This window comes from Tetrao urogallus (assembly GCF_951394365.1).
Source record: "Tetrao urogallus genome assembly, chromosome: 3".
Lineage (NCBI taxonomy): Eukaryota > Metazoa > Chordata > Aves > Galliformes > Phasianidae > Tetrao > Tetrao urogallus.
In genome coordinates, this window is record NC_136815.1 from 20,994,040 (window position 1) to 21,017,116 (window position 23,077).

Genomic DNA, 23,077 nt, shown 5'->3' on the forward strand with positions numbered 1-23,077 from the left:
CTATAAACTCTGAAATCCGGCACTTTCATTTTACTTAACAATAGATAACACAAAAGCAACAGCGAAACAGCCAAACAAAAGCGATCACCAAAATTGTTGTGACAGTACAATGACCCGACAGGGAAATTTATTCAATATGCTTCGCCATTGCATCGACACAGCGGGGAAAAAAAAAGCCCAAATGCTCCGAGAATAATACAACCAGGCAGGAGGTATTTGGGGAAGAAATTAAAAATAAAAATAAAAATAAAAATAAAAGGAAAAAAAATAAAGGGAATGGGGGGGATTTATTTGGAAATACATTTTTAAGAGATACTTCACCTCCCAGATCCGTTATCAATGTGCATCGGACACGACGATACGAAACGAAACGAACAAACTAAAACCAAGTTCTGTACAGAGCTCTAAAATGAGCCGCGATATCTACAGGAGCAGGGCGGCCGAGAGGGGCCCGATCCTGCAGCCCCCCCAACCCCACGTCGGGGCGGCTTTGGCGGACGCGCGGTGCCAACGAGCCGCCCCGGGGCCCCGCGCACGGCCGCGGCTCCGCAACGCAGCGCTCAGCTGCGGCTCCGCGCCGCTCAGAAGTCCTGCCGCGGGGTGTGCGTCAGGCTGTGCCGCCGTAGATCACAGTTTCGCCTGAACACTTTGCCGCACCGCTCACAGTTGTAGGGCTTGATGTCTGTATGGGTAAGAAGGTGAGTTTTCAGGTTACTTCTCTGATTAAAGGTTCTTCCACATGTGGGGCATTTGTGTGGAGATTCCTGTTCAGATTTGAAGCAAGCAAAGGATTAATCCTTTACAAACTACCTGACTTCGCGCAGCACTGCGCTTCTCGCTATCCCACAACGCACGGCTGAAGCGTCGGGAATGGATCCCGGCCCCGCGCCGCGCCGCGCTCCCGACAACGAAACCCGCCCCGACGCCGCGGCGCGGAGAGCGCCCGAAGCGCGGCTCCGTCCCCCTCCCGCCCGGCTCTCGCAGAGCCCCTTCCCCGTCCCCGAGGCAGCGCCGGGCCGGAGGCGCCGCGCGGAGCAGGGCGGGCGGCGCGGGGCTCACCTGCATGTGCAGCGTTTTGTGGACCGCCAGGGTCCTGGACTGGCAGAAGCCCTTCCCGCACTCCTGGCACTTGAAGGGTTTCTCTTTGGAATGGATGTACCTGCAAGGCAAGCGCGGGCTGAGCGCCGGGCCGTGCTCCCCGACGCTTCTCTCCCGCCCGACGTGCGGCACCCGCGGCACCCGGCACGCCGCCCCGCTTCCCCACCCGGGGCCGCGCTGAGCCGCGAGGCCGGCGGCAGCCCCTCCTGCTGCCCGCGGGGCTCCCGCACGATCCGCCTCGGGGCTCTGAGGAGGACCGGGGCTCCCGACCGACCCTCCCCGGGGCCGCGGGGCTCCGAGGAGAAGCGGGGTTCCCGCCCGCCCAGCTCTGAGCGGAGCGGAGGCTCCCGCCGCCCGCCCCGCGGGGCTCCGAGCGCAGCCGCCCCCTCCGCCCCCCGCCCGCCCGCCCTCCCACCCACCGGTGGTCCCGCAGGTGGTCCTGCCGCCGGAACGCTTTGTGGCAGATGTCGCAGGTGTAGGGCCGCTCGTCCGTGTGGGTCCGCTCGTGGATGAGCAGGTTGTAGGACTTGGTGAAGTGGCGGCCGCAGAACTTGCAGATGAACTCCTTTTTCGTCTTGGAGGGCAGGCGGCCCCGCGACGGCTTCCTGTCCGGGGACAGCTTGCTGAGCCCCGAGAGGGGCGACGGCAGTCCGGGGCCCAGCTTGCCCAGCTCCCCTGCCTTCGGGGGGTCCTCCTGCGTGGCGGCCGCCGCCAGGTTGGCGAAGTCGAAGCGGGGCCGCTCCTTGTGCAGCGCCGGGAGGACGTGGGCCGCGGCGCCCTGCTTGGGGTGGAAGAGGTGCGCGGCGAAGGGCAGCGCGGGGAAGGGGAAGCGCGAGTCCACCAGGCCCTGCGCGGCCGCCATCTCCGTGAGGGCGGAGCGGGCGATCTCGTGCACGCCGGGGTAGCCCAACGTCCAGTGGTTCATGTGCATGGTTTGCACGGCGCTCAGCCCGTACAGCCCCTGCAGCTGGTCCACGGCCGCGGGGAAGGTGTTGACGGCCTGGAGGAAGGAGTAGTTGGTGAGCTGCAGGGACGGGTGCAGCGGGATGGGCGCCGGCAGCGCCTTGCTGCCCATCGTGGCGGGGCTCCGCGGGGCCGTCGGCGCGGGGCGAGGTCCTGAGGGAGAGCAGAGAGCGGGACAGAGTCAGCGCGCGGGCAGCGCGAAACGAAAGCAGGAGGGAAAGAGAGAAAAACGAAAAGGTCGCCCCTAGAGACGCCCCCCCCCCTCCCGACAAAATAAAAATAACCCCCCCCTTTTTTTTTTTTTTCCTTTTAAATCCTAAAATCTTCGGGCAAAACAATTTGAAAAGAAAGAAACCCTTCAGGTGCGAGCAGAAGTGCGCGCGGATCGCGCGACGCGCGGACGGGGCAGCTCCGCTCCCCGCGGCCGCAGCGCGCTGCCCCGCTCCGCGCAGCCCCGGCCCCGCCGCAGCCCCAGGGCCGACGACCCAGGCGCGGGGCGGGGGGCGGCGGGCGCTGCTCCCCGCGCGGTGCTTATTTTTCTTCCCTCGGCACCGGGTCATTTGTCAAGATAATCGAGGGGGAGAAAAACAGTTCCTGCCCCACACGCACGCACACCTCCCACCCCCGCCCTTCCCCCTCGCCCCCCCCACCTCCCGCCCGCGGGTCCTAAATAAATCCACTTTGCGCTCAGATCCCTTCCAGATGGCCGCGGCCGCCCCACACAGCCCGGCCCGAGGCCTCCCAGCAGCCCCGCGGCGGGCAGCGGGCTCAGCCCTCGGGCGGCCCCAGCGGGGTCCGGGGCCGTGCGTACGGAGGGGCTCCTGTCCGCGGCGGCAGCCCCGAGACGGGGAGCGGAAAGCAGCGACGGGGCCTGTGCGCGACGGGGCCGAGGGCTCCTCCTGGGAGCCGGGCAGAGGGCAACGCGTGGCTTCCGAAAAGAAAATGTAAAAAATCGTTATAAAAATCATTATTAAAAAAATTATTAAAGTAATTATTTTCAAATATTTACAAAAAAACAATTATAAAGAATAAAAGCAAAATTAAAAACCACAAAACCAGCCCTCAGACTCAGCAGCGCATACAGGAAGCGCTCCCAGCGCGCAGCCCGACCCCGCGCACGCACGGCCGGGAGAGCGATGTCTCTCAGTCGCCGCTCTGTCACTTCCCTGTCCTTTCTCTGTCCTGACTGCCCCCGCCGGCCCCGCTCGGCCCCGAGCGCTCCGCTCCCCGCTCCGTTTTCGTTCCCTTCGGGTCGCGGTTCGACGCTGCCGCCCGGCTCCCGTATCGCTCGCTCCCGTATCGGGATCGCGGGCTGTGGTATCGGCACGGCCGCTCTTTAGAGCCGCTCCGTTTTTCTTTTTCTTTTTCTTTTTCTTTTTTCTTTTCTTTTTTTTTTTTTTTTTTTTTTTTTTTGGAAGAGTTCTTATAAACTGAACTCATTTTTAAGGATGTCTTTTTTAAGATGTCTTTTAGAGATATCGCAGCTTTGGCTCCTATTCTCTATCTGCCGCACAACTCAACGCGGAGCGGGGAAAATCCCTCCCCGGTTGAGGCGGCCCCCAGGGCCGAAGCGAAATCTCAGGGGCAGCGCTCCTGGGCCGGGACCCGGCTCGGGCACAGCGCTGCGGGGGGTCCGGCCCGGTGCCCCTCGGCCCCGCGCGTTGGGTGCCGAGGGTCGGAGCCCATCGCCCGTCCGCAACACTTCCAGCTCCATTCCCATTGTAACGCCCAAACTTTTCGATCCGCACCCGTCGCCTGGCCACGGTACACACGCCACTCTTCATCCTCGGAGGGACCTTTATTAAACCCGATCGAAACGGCCCGCAAACGGGATTTTGAGGTTACTTTCAACGAGGCGAGGGGGGAAAAGCCAACCCCAAACGGATGTTCCTTAAACCTTGGCACTTCCTTTTCCCTTTCCCGCACAGCGCGCACCGGCCGAATCCCGCCGCCCCACGCCCGCTCCCCACCTGCCCGCACGGCCTTTCCGACCGGATCCCTTCAGGCCCGGATCCCGCTCCCCGCCTCCACGCCCAGATCGCGGCCCTCCACCGCCGGGCTCAGCGCGGAGCGGGGCCCCGTCCCGCCCCGTGGAAAACTCACGGGCAAAGCCCTCCTCGGGTTCTCCGGGACCCGGGGACGGAAGGAGGGGACTCCGCGCTGAGCCGCGAACTGAAAGCGACCCCGCGCCGACGGGCAGCGCTCACGTACCGCAGCGGGCAGCTCCTGCCGGGCCTCCGGCACCTTCACGGGGACATTAGATCCACAGCGGGGCGGCTCGGCGGGCCCGGGGCATGGCGGGGAGGGCCGGGCAGGGCCGGGCCGGGCAGGGCAGGGCAGAACGGGGGGGGCTGTGGCCGCGGCGCTCCCGGGGCGCCGGGCGCTGACGGCCGCCTCCCGCCCGCAGCCCGCTGCTGCCTTCGAGCCCGGCGAGGCTCGGCGCGCTCTGAGCCGCCCCCTGCCCGGTCCATCACATTTACAGCGCTGAGTGGCGGGGAGAGCTGTCCCCGCCCGCCCGCCGCAGGCCCACCCCGCGGCGCGCCCCGACGGCCCGCCCCCGGCCCGCCCCGCCGCGCCGGCCTCGCTGTTTACTTGTGTTTGGGTAGCAACTGGGCTTTGAAGGGGCAGCTCTTCCCCCCCTCCCCCCCGCGTTACCTGAGGTGACATTTCCCCCCCCCCCGCGGCCTCCGCCGCTCCCCGCCGCCCCTCTCCCCTCGCCGTGCCCCGTGGCGCGGACCCCCAACCCGCCCCCGCCGTGCCCCTCGCAGCCCGGAGCGGGCACCGCGGCGGAGGAGAAAAGCCCCCAAAGACCCGAGCGTGGATCCCCGGGAGCAGGCGCGCCCGCAGGTAACGCTCCCTCCCGAGGGCCCGCGGCCCGCACATCGGGGTCACCCACGGCCGCCCCTTCCAGTCCCAGCTTCGCTTTTTAACCGGCATTCAGCAGCCGAAAGACGCGTTCGGCGCGGAGGTACCGGGCCGCGCCGTGCCCCGCATCCAGCCCGCACCCGGGCGGGCGGAGGGCTGCGGGAGTCGGGGTCACTGCGGGGAATTCGCCGTTGAACGGGGCCTCCCCTCCGCCCCGCGCGTTCCGGGCCGAGGAGCGTGGCGTTCGTTGTCCCCGAAAGCGGCGGTGCGCGGATTTCGGCCGAGTTTTTAGCAATAACGTTATCTTGGTCTGTGCGCTGCTTCGGTCCCCAACGGGGGGGATTCGTGATGTGTCGTGGGAGGAGAACGGAGAGAGACTCTGAGGGGTATGGAAAGCTGTACGGAGGAATGGTGTAGGCGAACAGCTCCGAGAACGTCTCCAGGTGCGGTGCGTGTGTTTAGCGCGCCGAAGTGAAGGGGACAGCCGCGACGGCCTCGCTGGGAACTTTTTCTTATTTCACGCAAAAACGGGAAACAGACGGGGGAACGAAGCCGGCGGCGGCGACTTTGGAAGAGTCCCCGCGGCGTGACGGCCGCTCGGGCCGGGATTCGTTCCCATTCCTACAGAACCACCGCGAAAACGCGCAGCTGCTGCCCCGCCGCCCCGTAGTGATAGCGCTTCGTGCTGTGGGCAGAGTGGCGACGCTCCGGGCCGGGGCTTGGGGAGAAGGAACCATCCCCGTCGCTTGCTATGCGGGGCGGTCGAACCGGAGCCTCTGTCACTGACACTGACACTGTCGCGGGGTCCGCAGGTCTCTTGGATCCCTTCCCGCGGCTCTTTAGGGCCGCTGCGGTGTGGGGACTTCGCGTTTTCAGCAATTTACAGCGTGTTTACAGCGAGTTAAAATGAGCCACGCTAGTTGGGAAAAAGCACAAAACACACAACGAACCTAAGCGAACCAAACCAACCAAACCGAACCTCCAAGAACGAAAAAGCCTCAAAACAAACGGAATAGCAGAGGAGAACGAGGCGGCTCAGAGAGACCTCCCGGGCCGCATCTCGTCGGGCCGCTGCCGGCCCGGGGCAAGCACCGAGTGCGGGGTCACACGCCGCCCCGAGAGTTCTCCGGCTCCGGACAGCTCCGGCCCGGGACGCGGCGGCTGCGGGCTGCAGGTGCGGGGCCGGGCACCTCCCAGCCACCGGAGCTCGAGGGGACCCGCGGCTCCCGGCAGTGGAGAGGCACCGTCGGAGCCGCTCCACCGGGGTCTGGTTGCGTCCGCAGGCGCCCAGGAGAGTCGAACGTCGAGGATGCCAGCAACCTCCGCCTCGCCGCCCCGCGCCCACCCGGGCGGCCCCTCCCGCCCCGCGCCTTCCCCCGTCCGAAGCTCGGGACCGGCCCCGACGGCAGCGCGGTTTGCGGGGGCCGCCCTGAGCTCCGCGCCCGGCGGCGGCCCGCGGTGCTGCAGCTCCCCCTGGAGGTACCGAGCAATACGGAACCCCAGCGCAAGGTTCCACGCAAGGCAGCACGGAGCGGCGCGGTGCTGTTCCCGCGGAGAGGAACGGATTAACCGTTGCCATCGTTCAGACTAATATTCAATGATTCCTCTAGCAGCGTAACCACGGGGCAAAGCTTCGCCGCTCCCTGCGCTCCGGGCGCTGCGGGCACCTTCGCCCCCGCCCCGGGAGCTGCCCTGCCGCTTCCTCGCCGCTTCCCGGCACCGTGCGGAGCCGCCGGGGGCTGCCCCAGGCTGCAGTGGGGCGGGAGGAGCGGTGCGTCGGGGCCGGGGCTGCGTTTCTTACAGGAGGTTCTGCCCCGATAGTCCGGCCGGTGCCTGCAGGTTCTCGGGCTGCGCGCTGTGGGTTTGTTATTGCTATTTTATTTTTTATTTAAAATACTTATGTATTTTAAAGAAAAAGCGACCGTCCGTCGATCTGCCATCCGATTCCGCTGGTGCTTCTCGGTGTCTCACTGGTCCCCTGCTTCATTCCGATTGATATTTGTTGTTGTTTTTAACAGCCCACTCAAGGCGAGAGGGTTTCACGACCGCCCGTAGAGGCAGGAGCTTAGGAGCTCCGCGGGCTTCCGCAACACCCGCTCGGCATCACCCGTCCCAGCCCCGCATAACATCGCCGCGATTCATCGCGGAGGCAATCCCGCACACTGAGGGGACAGCGGGCTGCAGCCCGACGGGACCTCACGGATTGCAGAGCCCCGGGCGGGTCTGTGCCCTTCGCTGCTGGGAATGAGAGGCTGGGCACCGGTGAAATTCGGCAGCTGGCCACGGCTGGGGGGCTCGTAAGGCTGGCAACCTCAGAGCCAAATGTTAGTGGGAGAAATCTGAAGGGAATACTGCACAGAAACCGTACATTGGCTTAAGAAATGCCGTTGCGCATTTGTTCTCCTGCCTTGTAACTCACTTAAGACGTAAGAACTCCAAGGCAAGCTGAGAATGGGGCCCGTGCATCTTGTTCTGTCGCTTACAGCAAATAACTTTGCATCCTTCTGAGGACTTTTTGCAGCCCAGTGAGCAACTCAGTTTGTACAGACGGGGTTAGTGCTGCGGGGTGAAGGTCAGCAAACAACAGCAAAGCCCAGAAGGGTATTTGCAGTTTTGAGTGAGCAGAATACATATGGTCACTGATACAGCTGTGGGCTGAGCACTGCTTTGTTTATGCTAGCACGATGCTCTGAAACCAAGGCTGTTCTGTTCAACTCTTGTGTATTGTAATCCCCTTTACCCACCCTGCACGTGTGTTTCCTGCTTTCAGCATGCATTCTCCGTGTCTAAACTGCATCCAATTCTGTTATAAACCAGGGCAATACAGAGCACTTCGGGGGCTTTCAGAGTATTGCGACCACAGTGCAAGCATATGCAAATCATCACATACAGCTGTGTGCAATGCATGTATTAATCCCTGCATGCTCTCTCAATTGTTTGTGGCACCAGATTTGAAGAAGAACACAATAATGGATATTCTGAATAAGCACCAACTTATGTTCCTGGGCATACTCATCCCTGGGATGCCCAGACAGACCTTGCTGATGGAACACTGCATTTCTGAGCAAAGTTGGGGTCTTCTAAAGAAGGGACTGAAGGCTCTCAAACACAAGGAAATTGAGGGAAAATGCACCATACTGTGGCATTGAAAGCTCTGCAAAAGGGCATGTATCTATGGGATATCATCCAGAGAAGTACTTCAACGTATGCTTGAGCTCATCACTACCCAAACAGGGTGCTGCCCAAGCAAGTGTCCCACCTTCTCTATATGGTGACGTCGCACACTCGTGTGTGTTTTACCACTGTTTTTAAAGATCTCCTGAATCGAGGCCATTACTGTTAGAATGTCTCATGAACAGTAGTTTATTAAAAAAAACACAACACAAAAGCAAGAGCAGCCACTGCTCCAAGCAAGGTTGTCTTTAGCGCTGGTGTCCCTTGGCTGTCCCACTGCCACCTTTTAGCAGCCCAGCAGCCGGGAGGACACTGCTCCAACCCAAGCTTGGGGATGTGATTGCAGTGTGCCTTGGGGGGCTTTCAGAGCAGTTAGGATCTACTGTGTAGAAAGGGTGATCTACACAGATCCATGATCTCCAACGGAATTCTGTCTGAACTCTCCATGGCCACTGTGGAGAAAGACAAGAGCATGACCCCACTTCAGAGGAGAAAGGTTGTATAGTCAGAGAAGGACTGGGAAGGCAATGGGGATGGAGGACAGAGCAGGCAGAGAGCAGGAGAATCCAGAGTGAATCTGAGCAGAGGGCGAGCAGTGGGCTTCTCTCTCCTCTACTCACGAACCTTGCATTCTCCTCCCATGGTGGATGATCCTTGGTTAGAGGACAGCATCCAGCTCACTCTCCTTAGTTTCCTTCACAAATCCCTCAAAAGTAACTGAAGGACCCACACAGGCTGGAAAAGTGAGAGATGGCAGCTGGTGGAAAGGTGTTTCCCGTTCCCTCTGTGCAAGGCAGCACGGTACGCCTAGTAAAGGCCACTGCTGATTGCTGCAGCTCTGCCCTGTTTGCGCTGCCTGCTCCATTCGTTTGACCTGCTCACCCTCCATAGGCTGGGGAAGCCTATTAGTGGGTAATATCGCTCGTCCAAACACCCCTCTGGGAGCGGTTTCCAAGAAAAATACAAAGCTCATTCATTTCAACAGCAGAACTCATTTTAGCCGCAAGAGAAGTGCTGAAAGCCCAGGCCGTTGCACTGCAGCAGAACCAGAAGTGCCTCCAGGCTGCTATTTTGAGCTTCACAGATGGATGGAGAAGGGAAAAAGATACCTCAGCCTCACTGTGGACTTCCAAGTGCAGTATGAATTCCCCTTTTCCACTTCATTTGTCCTGATGATTGCTGGTTGTTCAAATGCAACCAGGGCCGTCTGAACCTCCCCGCTGTGCTTGTCTGGAAGCTGCCCACATAGGTACAGCTGTGCCAGCTGTTGAGGAAGGCTGCATCTGCATGGAGGGAAGCAGTGGAGACCCTGGGACAAGGAATAATTTAGGGTGAGGGTCCCCAGCTGTGGGGGAAGCTGTTCAAGGACCCCGAGAGCTAATGACAGAAATCAAAGCTCACCATAATAAGTGAAAAAAGATTTTCTGAATCTCAGAAAGCCCCCACAGGAAGACTCTTGATGCCACCTGCCAGGATTGTTGGACAAAAGGAATCTCATGTAGAACCTGCAGTTGGAAAATTCTCCATGACTTTGGCCAGAGGGCTCTGCCCGACGCGGCACACAGTGAGAACTTCGGCTGGGAAGAAGAGGCAAGCAAATATGGCGTGATGTGTTACCATCAGTGGGAGTTGTGGGGCCAAAGCAGCAGTGCTGGCACTGCCGGGATCTGCAGAGGAGACTGCCCAAAAGGTCACCAGCGGCTCAGCAGGGTAACCCTGACCTGTCTCCAGCCTCCAAGCAGACAGCTCTTGAGCAAATACAAACACAGTTATTAAAAAACATTTCAACAATGATAGTAACAAAATAGAGTGAAGCGAAGCCAAAACTGCAGGTCTGTTTTATTCAAAGCATAATATTTATAGATGACAGATACTGAAGGCAGTTGCAATTGGTTTCAGGACCATCCCTATACTTAGATAGTAGTAGCACACTTGAATGTTTCTGCCTTCTGAAACACAGCGAGATAGGAATTCTAATCTCTCAGAAAGAGCTTTGTCATTCTTGGAGCAGTTACATGTGCCTGGTAAACAAGAATACTAAAAACAATTTACTGGTAGAATTACAGGTGGAGCCTGAAATGCTAAAAGGCTGTTCAAAGCATCACTTAGGTCTGATCAAGTTCAGCATTAGTCTCATGTTATCTTTCTCCCCCCACAACGGTTTCAAGAAGATATATAAAAGCAGAGCGGAGCAGATGTTTACTTTAGCAGCTAATGGTTCCTCAAATCTACCACAACTTCTAAAGAGCAGATAAAAGCAGCTGCAAGAGTGATCTAGAAGTAAACATCCAGAAGAAAACATAACTGCAATCAAAGTTCCAGCTGTTCTCTTCCCAATTCTTATCAGGATTCTTTTTAATCAGGCATTTTGAAGTCATAGGCTTACTTCCAACAGCTTCTGCCCGTACACACACACATATATATATGTAAGTCCCTTGAAATACTACAGAAGTTCTGTTTCACATCAAAATAGTGTACATTGTCACTGAAATTATTAATTTTCTTCTCTTCATCCCCCATGTTCTCTCTGGGCCCCTCTTTTGCATCTGGCATGTGTACTGATACTCGAGATGACAAATACTGATAACTGTGAAGCTGCAGTGCTGCATACTTCCACAGCACGCAGCTCAGCCAATGCTAGGCATTGATTTATGTGCTGTACTCTGTTCCACAGCACAAGTTTTTTTCTTTTTTTTCCCAATTCCATACCTTTAATCCTTGCCACCTTCAAACTAGCGTGTGTCAAATTTCCATCTTATTGTTGCAGCTGTGGTTTCTTAAAACTAAAGTACATTTCTCAAAGGCAGTGGCACATTCTTATGTTTAATCACAGATTTAAATGCTCAATTGCTCAAAGAGTGCCTGGGCTCATTAAAATGTGATGGTAGTTAGAAGGTTTATTCTTTTTCCCCCTATTAAATGGTTTATAGCAGTTTTAAAAAACAAATTAGGGATGTTCGGATGACTCTTTATTCAATCCAAATCTGTAGAAAGTATAGTAATGTAGGGAGAGGTAGAGACCCTAAGCTCAGGGTTTTCATCAGTAAAGAGGTTGTTTACACGGGACAGAAGAAAGCTCTCCTTTACATAAAAAGTCTTCCATGGGAGTATAGACGAATGGACACAAACTCTAGTTACCATGCCATCTAGGTACCTTCTAGGTACCATGGTACCCTTACATAGGGTGACTCCATGACCCCACAGAACAGGATCGCCTGAGAAGCTGGCATTGCCCAAGGATCTGAATGTTTAAAAGGAGCTGCAAAAGGGAGGGATTTCAGTTGTGATGTTCACTGCTTGAAGAGAATACCCAGATTTCCTGTGCTCTCCTATGGAAAAAGAAGCAGAAGCTGGATGCAATAAATATTCCTCCAAGAACTTGGAGTGAGCGTTCCATGCTACTGTTGCATCTGCTCAGGGCAGCTGCCTGTCCGTGCAAAGGCTCTTCCTGCAGGTGAGCTGCTGGAGAAGTCCCTGTATGTCAGCCATTTCAGCCCAGGGTCTGGCACGGCAACTTAGGTCCACTTTTATCATCCTTAAAGGCAAAGACAGCAGTGTTCTCCACCAGAGCAGCTGAGATACGTCCTATTCCAGGAAAAGGCCAAGAAAATAGCCGAGAGCAGTAAGAACTTAAACCGCTGCAAAAAATTTGCCAGAGGACATCTGTCAAAGCCCAAGGAGTTCCAGTTATGTATGATTTCATTTGATCCCAGAGGCTAAATAATGTACAGGAAAGATTTAATAATGTTATGCAGATTATGTGTGGAAATGTAAAAGGAACCAGATACAATGCCAGTTTAAAAAATGTTAATGTGCTCATAGCACTGTTATTGCCACAAATTCAGAAAACACAGCTTGAGCAATAGACTATGATAATAAAATTAAAAATATTGGAATTGCTGGAATATTTACTCAGGTGAGACTATTTGATTGGAAAAAAAAATAAAAAAGATGACTTAATATTTTCTCTCTGCCAGGAAATAGTCTGTGGAGAGAGCCCCATTACTGTTACCACATCAGTTCCATTTCCACGTGAAACCTTGACAGTGAAAACTTGGTAACCAAAGATCATGGTACACCAGTATTTCCAAAGAAGATGTCAGCTATTAAAAGAACAAAAAATGAATGGCCCTCAGCTGTATGTGCTTGCAAGCTCAAGTTATGGCGCGTGACTGAACTGCAGGTGCGGTCCCTTTCGCCACACCACTTCCAGAAGCAGGAATTTCTGACAGAGACAGGGGGGATGAATGCTAACTGCCACCACAAGGCTTGCCAAAGGGCATCTGTCATGTCCTCTACTGCCAAAATGCTCCTGCGCCTTGTGACAGCACTTAAATACCAGCAAAGAAGGGATTATAAAACAGAACTCACAGCCAGGATGGCCACAGGCTTTATCATTATACAATCTGAAAGCAGAAGAAAATGGATCCTATCTGATGACACCGAAAATTTAATACAGCTTCTCACAAGGAAACAAGTGCAATGCTTCCTAGGTTTCCTGAGGCTGGCACTTGCGGTGGTCCTTCTTTGACTCGTGCTTTTATCTCCCTTGAGATAGTGGTTGTAGTTTTAGCAGATAAAAGCTTATACTTACCAGTTTTTCTTCGTGGAAGGATCTGAGACTTTTCCTTCCAAGGTTGGATCTTTATTTGAAGGGAATACCAGCAGGTCTTTTCAGTTTCTCATTTCCTCTTGCTATTTCTGCTCTCATCTGTTTTACAAATGGCCACCATAATATTAAGCTTATCTAATGGCCAGGCCTCCTGCTGGAAGACTGCCAGCTGCAGTCTGAAAATGAGTCATCTGAAAGCATTCAGAGGAGATGGCCATCACCTTCTCCCTGAACCTCAAACATAAAACTTCCCTGATAAGCACATACTCCGATGTCACGAAAAGCAAGAAGTTACTCTTAAATTCATATGTCACTTCAAACAGCTTTCTTGCTGAACTGATTTCACTCTAAACAGCTCTGTTTTTCAGTGTCTGGAAAAGATGCCACTTGTACATACATAAAAAAAAGCGCAGATGTCCCAGTCACAGCTTCACTGTGAACCCAAGTTTAATTCTACAGTTTCTTCTCCTTATTTTCATGGAATTATAGAACAATTTGGGTTGGAAGGGACCTTAAAGCTCATCTAGTTTCACTACCCTGCTGTGGGCAGGGTTGCCAGCCACTAAATCAGGTTGCCCAGGCTTCCATCCAACCTGGACAATCCATCCTCCAATCTTGTTCACTGTTTCTTTTCTCTGTTCACTGTGGCAAATTCCAGGTCACAGAATGGCTGAGTCTGGAAGGGATCTCTGGAGGACACCTAGTCCACTCCCTGGTCCATCTTCTCCCGGCTTTGACATTAGGGCAAAGCAAATACAGGACGGGCAGTGGCTGTCATCTTCTACAGGCAGTGAATCCTGAAGGCTTAGGAACAATTCCTGATGAGAAAGGTGGAAAGAGTGGGATGAATTGCTTTCCTTGGCAAGGGAAATTCTGTGAAAATATTCCTGCATTTCATGTGCATGTACACAGAAGACAAAATCTCCTGAATTTTGCTATGGACCTTGAAGAGACTTGGATTGTATTCAAAAGGAGGAACTCGGTAGGAGTGCTAGGTCTCTAACTTAGAAACTTGAGAGGGAGCCTAAAAAAACTACCCAAGGTCTATGTAAGACTCTAAGGACACAGTGTGTAGCAAGAAAAACTGATGCAAGAGCTAACCTGCTGAACCTTACAATAAAGAAAATCAGAGGTTTGCCATCAGATCTTTTATTTGGGTAACACCTGAGAGGAAGAGTCAAAAGCCACATCTTACAGAAGAACCAGTTCTGCAGGAATGAGGGACTGGGGGCTACGTGCACAAATCCCTCACTCAGGCTTCTGCTTCCCAAAGAGAAGGGATTTTGACCTTGTGGGAAAGAGAAAGAACAGGCCCTAAGCTGGAAACTGAAGCGTGAAGACACCTACGCAACAAGAGAGAACCCCCTGGAGCACCTTTATTTTGGAAAGAGGGCTGACAACAGGAAGAGAAAGATCTGCTGGTTGCTGTGACATTTGCCTCAAGGCTGGTTCTTGCAGCACAGACACAGAGAGCTCCACAGATCCTGTGCTGCCCAGCTCCCAGTCATCCTGCAGCCTTGGCTGAGGGTCTGCCCAGTACAGCCCTTAGCTGGCTCAACAAACCCCCTGAGGAACCCTGAGGCTACTTCAGCCTCTGGCTTGCTGACAAGGCCTTGTGCTGATCGCCTTGTTCTGCAACTGGGACAAACAAATGAAACAGAATTTCTGGAATCCATTGCTTTTCTTCAGGGTGTTATTTAAAAATTACACTGCGAGAGATTATTACTGCAGGCACAACTCTTTAGAGCAGACTTCCTAGAAGCACAGCAAGTTTGGGGAAAACCCTTCAAACAATCCCCCTTACTGTAAGACACCTGTTCTCCTTAAAACACTTTTGTTTTTAGTGGAAGTCACCCCAGCTGAATTAAATTTGTTTCCCTTGGGCTTGCATTTTCTTTAGCCAACACAACAGCTGCACCATGTGGAGATGAGCCACAAGAAGTGTAACAACACATGTTTGTGATTGCTGTATCAGCTTTGGCAGATTTAAGTGCAGAGGTCTTTAGCTGCCTTCTATTAGAGAGCCAGCTTTACAATATATACAACATCTTGCAGAGTAGTAGCAATAATAGATGTAGTTTTATGTATTTCTTGTACATGCTGGTACAGTAAAACCAGAAAGGAACTGGCTATTACTTATGGCTATAAATATTGTCTTAAGCATAAACATTTTCTTTTTTCATGCAAAAGTAGGCACAGAACCTAGAGGATGGGTAAAGCAGTGATAAAATCCCCTGAAACCCCTCTGTGCTAGCTGTTACTCGTCCTGCAAGAGACACTCAACCAGTCAGAATTTGTAGAAACCCTTTCATTTCAAAGCTGTGGTAAATTTAATCGCTCCAAGAAATTACTGAATTCCTGGAAAATAACGCATAATCTTAGTGTAGTGTGCTTATTTTTTTTCTTCTTATTTCAAGAACAGGTGTCAAAAAGTGGTTTTGTAGAGCCTAATTTCATGTATTTTGGAGCACAGCTTTGAAGTCTACTTTTGGAACATTTAATTAAGAGCTGCTGAGTATCATCCATCCATCCATCAAAATGAGGTGCATGTTTTTGAAAGATCATTCGGAAACTTCAAGATAAATGCTAATAGTAGAATACAAAATCAATCATTTGTGTTTATAATGTGCTGTTCCTGTTACTTTATGTGCAACCAGTGCTATTCATTTTTGTGGGTAGCCTCTTTAATTCAGTTATGTGATTTTAATCTTCCTGTACACTTTCTCTCTTAGAAGTACTCTACCATATAAAGAGCCACCCCAACATTGCATAAGTGCCCCTGTCACTCTAAACAGCAATTGTCTAAAATTTCAGATTCTTAGTATCTATTTCATGATACGAAGACTGCACTGTTTGTTTTATCTTCTTGAACTGCATCATTTCTAATTGGATGAACTTACGACATATCGTTTAGAGGTTATGTCTGATTTTGACCTTTCTTCCATCCTCCTGGGAGATGAATTGGGCTGAGGATGGAAACAGCAGGCAAGGAAAAGTTTGCATTTATACTCACACACCCATGAATGAATGAGACAGGGTTCTCCTTTGAGAACTGATCTCCAAAGCAGCATATTTGAAAGATGCTATTGATACTAATAGATTTTGGATCAGGTCCTAGAGATATTTTGCCTAGTCTGAGCTGTGTAAAGCAGGGATTTACTGTCTATAAATCTTACTGAAAGAAGACACAATGCATACCAATACATGAAGTTCTACTTTTTACTTCTGTTTTGTTTTTTTTCCCCACTGTATTGCCTAGTATTCAGATTAGCATATTTGTTTTAAAATTTGATTTAAGGAATTTAAAATGTGACTTGTTAATCTAGGAAGAGCAGCTTAATACCACCAGTGTAATGAATTAGATCATGGAACTAGAGAGGAGCTCAAGGATGAAGCAATAAAAGTGGCGTATCGTCCAGTTCAAGGTTACACAAAACATTAAATTCTCTCTTGTTTAGAAGACATTGAAATGTGATATATGAACACAAAAGAAGCAATGTCTTCAAATCTTAAAACGATTAGCAGCTTTGCTCTGTAGGGATTTATGGGAGGAGATGGACTCCACCCTGAGGAAGATAAAAGGCCTCAGTTTTCTCAGCTGGAAGGAGTGATTCATTTTAGGTGGAAGTGGTATGCATCCGATATTCCTCATGTGGTAAATTAAATGTTTCCATTAGAAGGTTCCTAGCATATGGAATTGCTCTATTTTCTTCTTTGGAGGGAAAATTATGCCACGAGAACAGTGCTTTTTTTTGCTAATTCCAGCCTGCTTGAAAATAGGCAGTGCTGATGGCTGTTGACAAACTCTTTTTGGCTACTCAGTAATTCCACCCATGTTCATTGTTTCCCTGCTTTTTTAGAGAAGAAATAAGGGAAAAAGCTTAGGTCTGACACTTAATGTGGATCATGAGCGTTCTAGATAGCAACTTGCTTTATGTTCTGCTGTGTTTTTATAGTTTGACCTATGTAAATTCAGTCGTTTCAAGTTTTGTCTTCAGCAGAAAGTACCCTTGCTGTGTGACAATGGCATTTTAAACCCTCGTCTTTAGCGGCCTAGCTGTTGTAAACCCTCCTGATACACACTGAGCCTAATTAGTGGAGGCTCAAATCAGTCTACTGCATAAAACGTGTCCAACAAAACTGTATTATTTGTGGCTTTGCTGTTTTTTTAGTATATGGGCTGCTAAGGGGAAAGATTCCTGCTGTTTTTAAGAGCAGAATGGGAATGTAAGTGGAAATCCTAATCTTTTTCTTGTTCTAAATTTATTCTTGTATTTCCATGGTATCTTATCTTGTAATCAGACCCGTCACTTCGGAGTCAGTCATGAAATGGCTGTTATGCCACTGAGTGTTTTTTGTAGGGTATTAGATTAGAAATGTATTTGGATATTTTTTTCAGTGTGACTGTACATGTTATACGAGTAGCTTATTTGGACTTGAATTATGATCTTCCGATGTGTTTTGATTGGGAAACGTTGGAAAAAAGTAGGAAACAGAAATTTGGTGTTTTCTTGATTATGAAGCCATAAGAATGAGTGATTCTTTCATATACAGAACACCTGCCTTGCTGTAGCCATGGAACAAAGATGGAGATCAACTGCAGAAATAAACAAGTAGGGTTTTCCTTAAAAAACAAACAGAATAACAACTGAAAAGCCTATATCTAGAATAAAATACAGGCATTTTGTAACTTATGTTTTATAGTGTTCAGTACTCACAGTGTGCTTCCCAGTAGTATTGGGTTCCCCTTTTTTGTTCCTTATTGCTTTGTACTTGCACTTTTTATGCTTCAAGCACTTCTGTGAAAGGCCCGCAACTGTAAGGACGTTTTTCTTCTTTAAAGCTGAAAGAATGGGTCTTGTTAGCTTCTTGAAAAATGTTCTCACCCAAAATAAAAAGTATCCTGATCTTCTCTGAACTTCTGGAGAAGGCTTTCTTTGCGTCTTCTCCAAACTCTCTGTGCAGGAGCTATACAGGAGGATGGGAGAAGCTGCAGACTTCACAGTGAGGAAAGCCTTGAGTACAAAGCTGCTCACGGTCAGAAAGCTGAAGCTTGTACTTGTTCCATCAAGTAATGATGATTTCATTAGTCTTTAGCTATTGATATCCGTTTCTGTCCTAATTCAGGCATCAAGCTATGCTAGTGAAGTGGCATTTATTCTGCAGGGTCCAAGCACGCGCCTCTGCAGATGATTGCCCCATAAAGAATCACAGAATCATAGATTCTATGAGGGGGGGGGGGAACATCTTCATGAAGGTAGGAAACCAGAGTATTTTGGAGTATTACAGCAGCAATAACTCTTTTACAAACCAAAAGGCATTTTCTTTTTCAAGTGGATGCTAATCCTTAGATCCCATGAGTACAATCAATGCAGCTGTAATACACCCTGGGATATCTTTTGTGGTTAACTGTAAATAGCGACACTGTTTCCACGGTTTATTTTTAACATAGTGTACTATATTAAGAAAAATAGCAAATGTAAGTCTATACATAGCCTGTTACTAAGACTGTGAGCTGAACAGTCAGTCAACAGGAAAATACTAGCCTAATCAACAAGTGTCTGCAGGTCTAGTAAGGATATTTTGGATACTAGTATGATACATTATAGGTAGTGGGAAGAACTGCAGCAGTACAATTAATATTTCATTATTACAGATCTTAGGAACTTTGTGAATCGCACTGGTTTTGGCAGAGTGGATTTGGGTGCTGTAATCTGTACCTCTATGTCCTGGCTGTTTATCTTCTACCTTTCCTTTGCTGGACCAGCAAAAAAGTCAACTTCCTTTTATGCAGTATTAATTGGCTATTAAGTAGTGAGGAGTTCAGGAAAAGAGAACAAATACAGTTGTTTACTCTTAACCTTCAAAAAAAACTTGTTTCAAAAAAAAAAAAAAAAAAAAAAAAAAAATTAGTCCAAACTTGAGAATGTGCTGTTCTTTTATATTTTATTTTTAACTATTTTATGACTGACAGGGTTAGGGAAGTATAGGACAAATTCTTAGATAAGCCTTCAAGGTTACCTCTCATTATGCATGATAGGTGGGGGGAAAAAAAACAAACAGGCAAAAGTCAGTTTTTCTTATCATCTGTATAAACAAGCTGGTATTTCATTCAAGGCCTTTTCTTTAACTTTCAGCATACCAGATTACTATCAGGCAATCACCCTGAGAGACATGCAAACATGTTGTTGTTGACTGTTTGTCTACTGAATTTATGAACTTGTTTCCTAAGGAAACAAGGCTCCTGCATTCGTTCTATGTCTATGTGCTTGCCTGCCAAACCTTCCCTTTATTATTCCTTTACTTTTTTCCTTTATTATATAATATATAATTATATAATATTATAATAATATTTATTATTGCACTAATTTGTGACTTAGGAATCATATTAATCACACTGAATGGAAAGCTGGAGGTCTGTAGTGAATTGAGTTCCCATCTGTATCAAACCCACAGGTGATGGACAAAGGAGGAAATGCCCCATTTGCAGAGCTGTTTGCCCCTCAGCAGGGGAAATATTGTGCTTGGCTGTAGGAATTGTCACTGAGCTGTGGTGCAGCCTGCCAGCCTTTGGCTTCCAGCTGAAAACGAAGCTGTGATCCAGCCTCATAATTGTGTGGTAAAGCCACAGTGGGCTGCTGGAGATGTGGAGGGTTTGGAAAGAGCTTCAAGCTGGAGCATGCATCAGTGCCTACTAGGGCACTCCAGGTGCCATGATTTTCAGTGTGCAAAGGTGACTAAAATCATTGCAGAATGACAGATGGGAGCACTGGGGGGTTCCTGTGGTGAAAGGGCAGAAAGCATGTGGAGAAGGAAGCTGGGCTGCGAATGGCACTGTGGATGCCAGGAAGGGCTAGTGGTATGTTGCCCAAAGAGTGTAAAGTGTTTATGACACAAATCAGCAGAAAAACATGCACTATTAATCCTGTGGTGTTTTTACTATTTTTTTTTCCTAGCGGTACTGTTTATTAGCTAAAATACATACTGTTTAAATGAGCCTGATCTAATACCTTCTGAAATAAATGTTTCTTTTATTTGCAATCAAAGGAACTAGATAAGGTCGCTACTATAACATACAGAATTTATTTGCATTATATTTATGAATAAGACTTTGAAGTATATATTTGGAATTCGAATGTTACTATTAGTAACACCTGACAGAAACTCAGACATGAGCTTTTCAGGTAACATTTTGTCCTTCTCTGACACACTGTGAATTCTGCAAAACTGAGACAGGACTGACATCTTGCAGCTTGCTGGGTCATATCCTTAGGGGCTTGGACACAGTCTTAGTTTGTGATTGTTACACAGACTTTATTCTTGTCAATGCCATCAGGATTTCTGATTCTATTGCAGTTTAAGTAATTATAATATAAATTATTTTATTTGTTTACAAAATTACATTTTAATGTAAAATAGTTTTAGTACTCAAAAACTAAGTATGGGCTCCATTCATCCTTTGGTCTACAGAATTGATGTTGATGTCAGTTCCATGGAGAACGGAGTCCTAATGCATGCTGGCAGATTGTGGAAGTGGATGAAATACTTGAGAAAAACCTCAGTTTTCTCCTGTATTTTTAAGACTGGGCTACATTAAGTATTTCCTTGCTCACCTACTCTCTTAGTAGTGTCATATGGTTCCACTCTTGGAAGAAATCATGGGAATACTCCCGTAGATTGCCTGTAACTTCCTCATCTCCATGTTGTCTAGACACCAGCAACCTCATCATATATTCATGCCTCCAGAACATCTAGACTTCCCTTTACTGGAAAGCCTGAATTAGGCAGTAGGAACAGAGGGAGTCTGTTTTCCCTTTCAAAATTCCTTCTTTGCTGGTGGCTAGGTATAATGTTGTAATGAATACCAAGTCAGTGTCATGTTTCACTGCAAGGTTCCCAAATTCATCTTGCAGCGAAGAGGTGCGATGATGTTATTTATCCTGGTCTTATAGGCATAAAAATACCACTTGAAAGGAGAAGAGATTAAGAAAGTGATCCTGAAGAACTCTATGGCATATACACTATCTTCCTATTGACCTTTTATTTTCAGCATAAATGTACTTAGAAAGCATTCTGGCGTTTGAGTAAAGCACAACTGAAACTTCTGTGAGTGAAAAAGGCATGGAATTAGTCTGTATTTTTTGGCATTGCTCATCCCACTAGGATATAATGCCGGGTTACCTAACTTTTCCTGTTTCAGACATCTTGGGTTATTTTAGACTCCTCATTCTTCATTGGTAGAAGTGGAGGATTCTCCAGTACCTCTCTTCCTCATTTACCTAATGATATTTTGGGGGAGAGGGGTTTGTCCTCTAACTGAGGACAGCTAACATCTAAATTCTAGGTCTAGATTTCTTTAGCCTTGATCTCTCCAACTGTTTTAATGGGGGAGGAAGGAGTGGCAGATTAGGCTGTTTAGCCTAACTTCTTTCCAAAGAAAGTTAAATTTGTGTGAATGCAGAGATGGAACACTTTTTGGCTATTTGTTTTTCTTGGTGTTAGAGACATAATGTAGTACCCGTGTAGTTTTTTTTAAGACTGCTTTTCCTTGCTGGAATGCACAGCCTATCTGAGCTGTGGCTTGAAATGAGGAGCTGAGAAAAAAAAAGAGAAGCAAAAAAACCAAGCACCTGCCTCCTCTGAAATAAATACTGCCTCCTCTGGACAAAATGCTGTCTTCAAGAGCTGCGTTAAAAGATGTGGATGGACAGCCTTTGCCCTCCAGAAGTGTCACAGCCAAGTAGGGAATTTCAGGCTGCCCTTTGCTCAGTGAAATCAGTGAAGTGTAAATAATAATAACTGGTCAGTGTGTCAGCCAAAATGAAGTTGGAAAATAGCCATATGGCATCTCCTACCTGCCTCTCCTCCCCATTCCTTGAACAGGCAGGTTGGGCGTATTGCAGGGTTCCCCTCCACCTCTATCTAAGGCACGGTGACTGAAGTGGCTGCTGGCTCCTTCTCGGAATGTGGTTTTTATTTGTATTTATTTATTTATTTATTTATTGCACCTCCTACCTACAGTTTTCTGTGGTATGGAGAAATCTGGCAGTACTGCTGGTGAACCACTCTGGCTTAAGGGATGATACTTGAAGAGCTCTGCACTGATCTGTTGTGCAAAGGAAGATGTCCTACTCCATTTTTCCATGATTCAGAAGAAGAAAGAAAACCAAAAGGTCATATGCTCGTGTGTGATTTGTTAAACAGGTTCATTCAATATTGCCATTGTGCATTTAGTCTGACCACAGTGAGTCAACTTGTCTGGAATTGACTCAGGCAAAGTAGACAACATCCACAAGAGTGGGACTTCATTCATTCAGAATTTCCTTGCTAATGCCCATCAGGGAAATCAAATTAGGTGTGGAGTGTGGATTTTTTTGTATGTTTTGAGTGCTGTTGTGAATCTAAATGCAGCTTAAAGTGGAACATGGGCATTTCTGGACTTTTATGGATCTTACCCAAGTGTTTTACTACCTCTAACTTCCATCAGTTAGGCAAATAGACCTGCTTTCAGGAAGGAATATGGATGCTGGCTGTAGCATTTAACTGTTCTTGTGTTGAGTTGGTTGACTGCCTGGATGCTGTCAGTCAGCAATGTTCATTTCTATGCAAACAGCACAAAATGGGAAGTTGTAACATGGAGAAATGGCAGATAACTGTCACACAGTACTCAGCAGCCTAAAAGTTGCTACTTGAGTAATTACGTGATGGCTTCCTCTGGCTTCGCAGGGTAACTTGTGTGCTTTGGCACTGCAAACAGCCTCCTGCCAACTGTCTGCGCTTTCACCTCGGAGCTACACGGCCTCGCCGGGCCAGCTGAGGGGAGCGCTGCCGGCCCGCAGCCGTGACTGACCGCGCGCGGGCCGCGCGGAGGAACTACTCTGCCTTTCCAAGCAGAGGTCGGCGCGCTGACCACGGCTCGCTCCCCGCTACTTTGAGGACGAGATGCGCGGGCCCGAGGGCGAGGCGAAGGGCCCGGGGAAAAGAGCCGCCGACATGCTCTGCCTCAGGGCTGCCCGTGCCCGCAGGCCCGGCTCCTCGAGACAGGGCGTGACGCGAGCGTGTGGGAGACGGACGGCCGTCCTTCGCCCGGCGGCACCTCGGCGCCCTACCCGGCGGGATGGGAAGCGCGGGTTGCTCGGCGGGACTACATCTCCCGGCGTGCCTTGGGGGGACGCGGCGGCGCGGGGCACACCGGAAGCTCAGCGCCTCCGCCGCTCGCACGGCCGCCTCCATCTTTTTCCTCCTTCCCTCCCTCCCGCCGGCGCGCCGCCGTCTGCTCCGCGATGCGTGGGCGGGGCCATCCCGAGCGACGCCTCCGCTGACCAACCAGCGCTCGAGACGGCTCCGCTCGTATCCAATGAGAGC

General features: G+C 49.9%; 2 protein-coding genes across 3 annotated transcripts in view; one reads left to right on the forward strand and one right to left on the reverse strand.

Moving 5' to 3' along the window:
• Nucleotides 1-581: 581 nt before the first annotated feature.
• On the reverse strand, nucleotides 582-2,173 carry OSR2 (odd-skipped related transciption factor 2; the record flags this gene model as incomplete). Of its 2 annotated transcripts, none has more annotated exons than XM_079533322.1 (3): nucleotides 582-764; nucleotides 1,060-1,159; nucleotides 1,518-2,173. In XM_079533322.1, the coding sequence occupies 3 exons, from the start codon at nucleotides 2,171-2,173 to the stop codon at nucleotides 582-584; spliced, it is 939 nt and encodes a 312-aa protein (XP_079389448.1). The 2 variants fall into 2 exon arrangements, with proteins under 2 accessions (XP_079389448.1, XP_079389449.1); XM_079533323.1 differs by having other exon boundaries at nucleotides 608-682.
• A 3,504-nt stretch (nucleotides 2,174-5,677) lies between these two features.
• STK3 (serine/threonine kinase 3) overlaps nucleotides 5,678-23,077 on the forward strand; it is a gene marked incomplete at both ends in the record, with an annotated part of 147,876 nt that continues 130,476 nt past the window's right edge. The window contains 7 exon segments of the mRNA XM_079533394.1: nucleotides 5,678-5,826; nucleotides 5,913-6,405; nucleotides 6,537-6,783; nucleotides 6,945-7,147; nucleotides 15,157-15,210; nucleotides 15,214-15,240; nucleotides 15,242-15,255. Coding sequence (XP_079389520.1) covers nucleotides 5,678-5,826; nucleotides 5,913-6,405; nucleotides 6,537-6,783; nucleotides 6,945-7,147; nucleotides 15,157-15,210; nucleotides 15,214-15,240; nucleotides 15,242-15,255 — 1,187 coding nt within the window.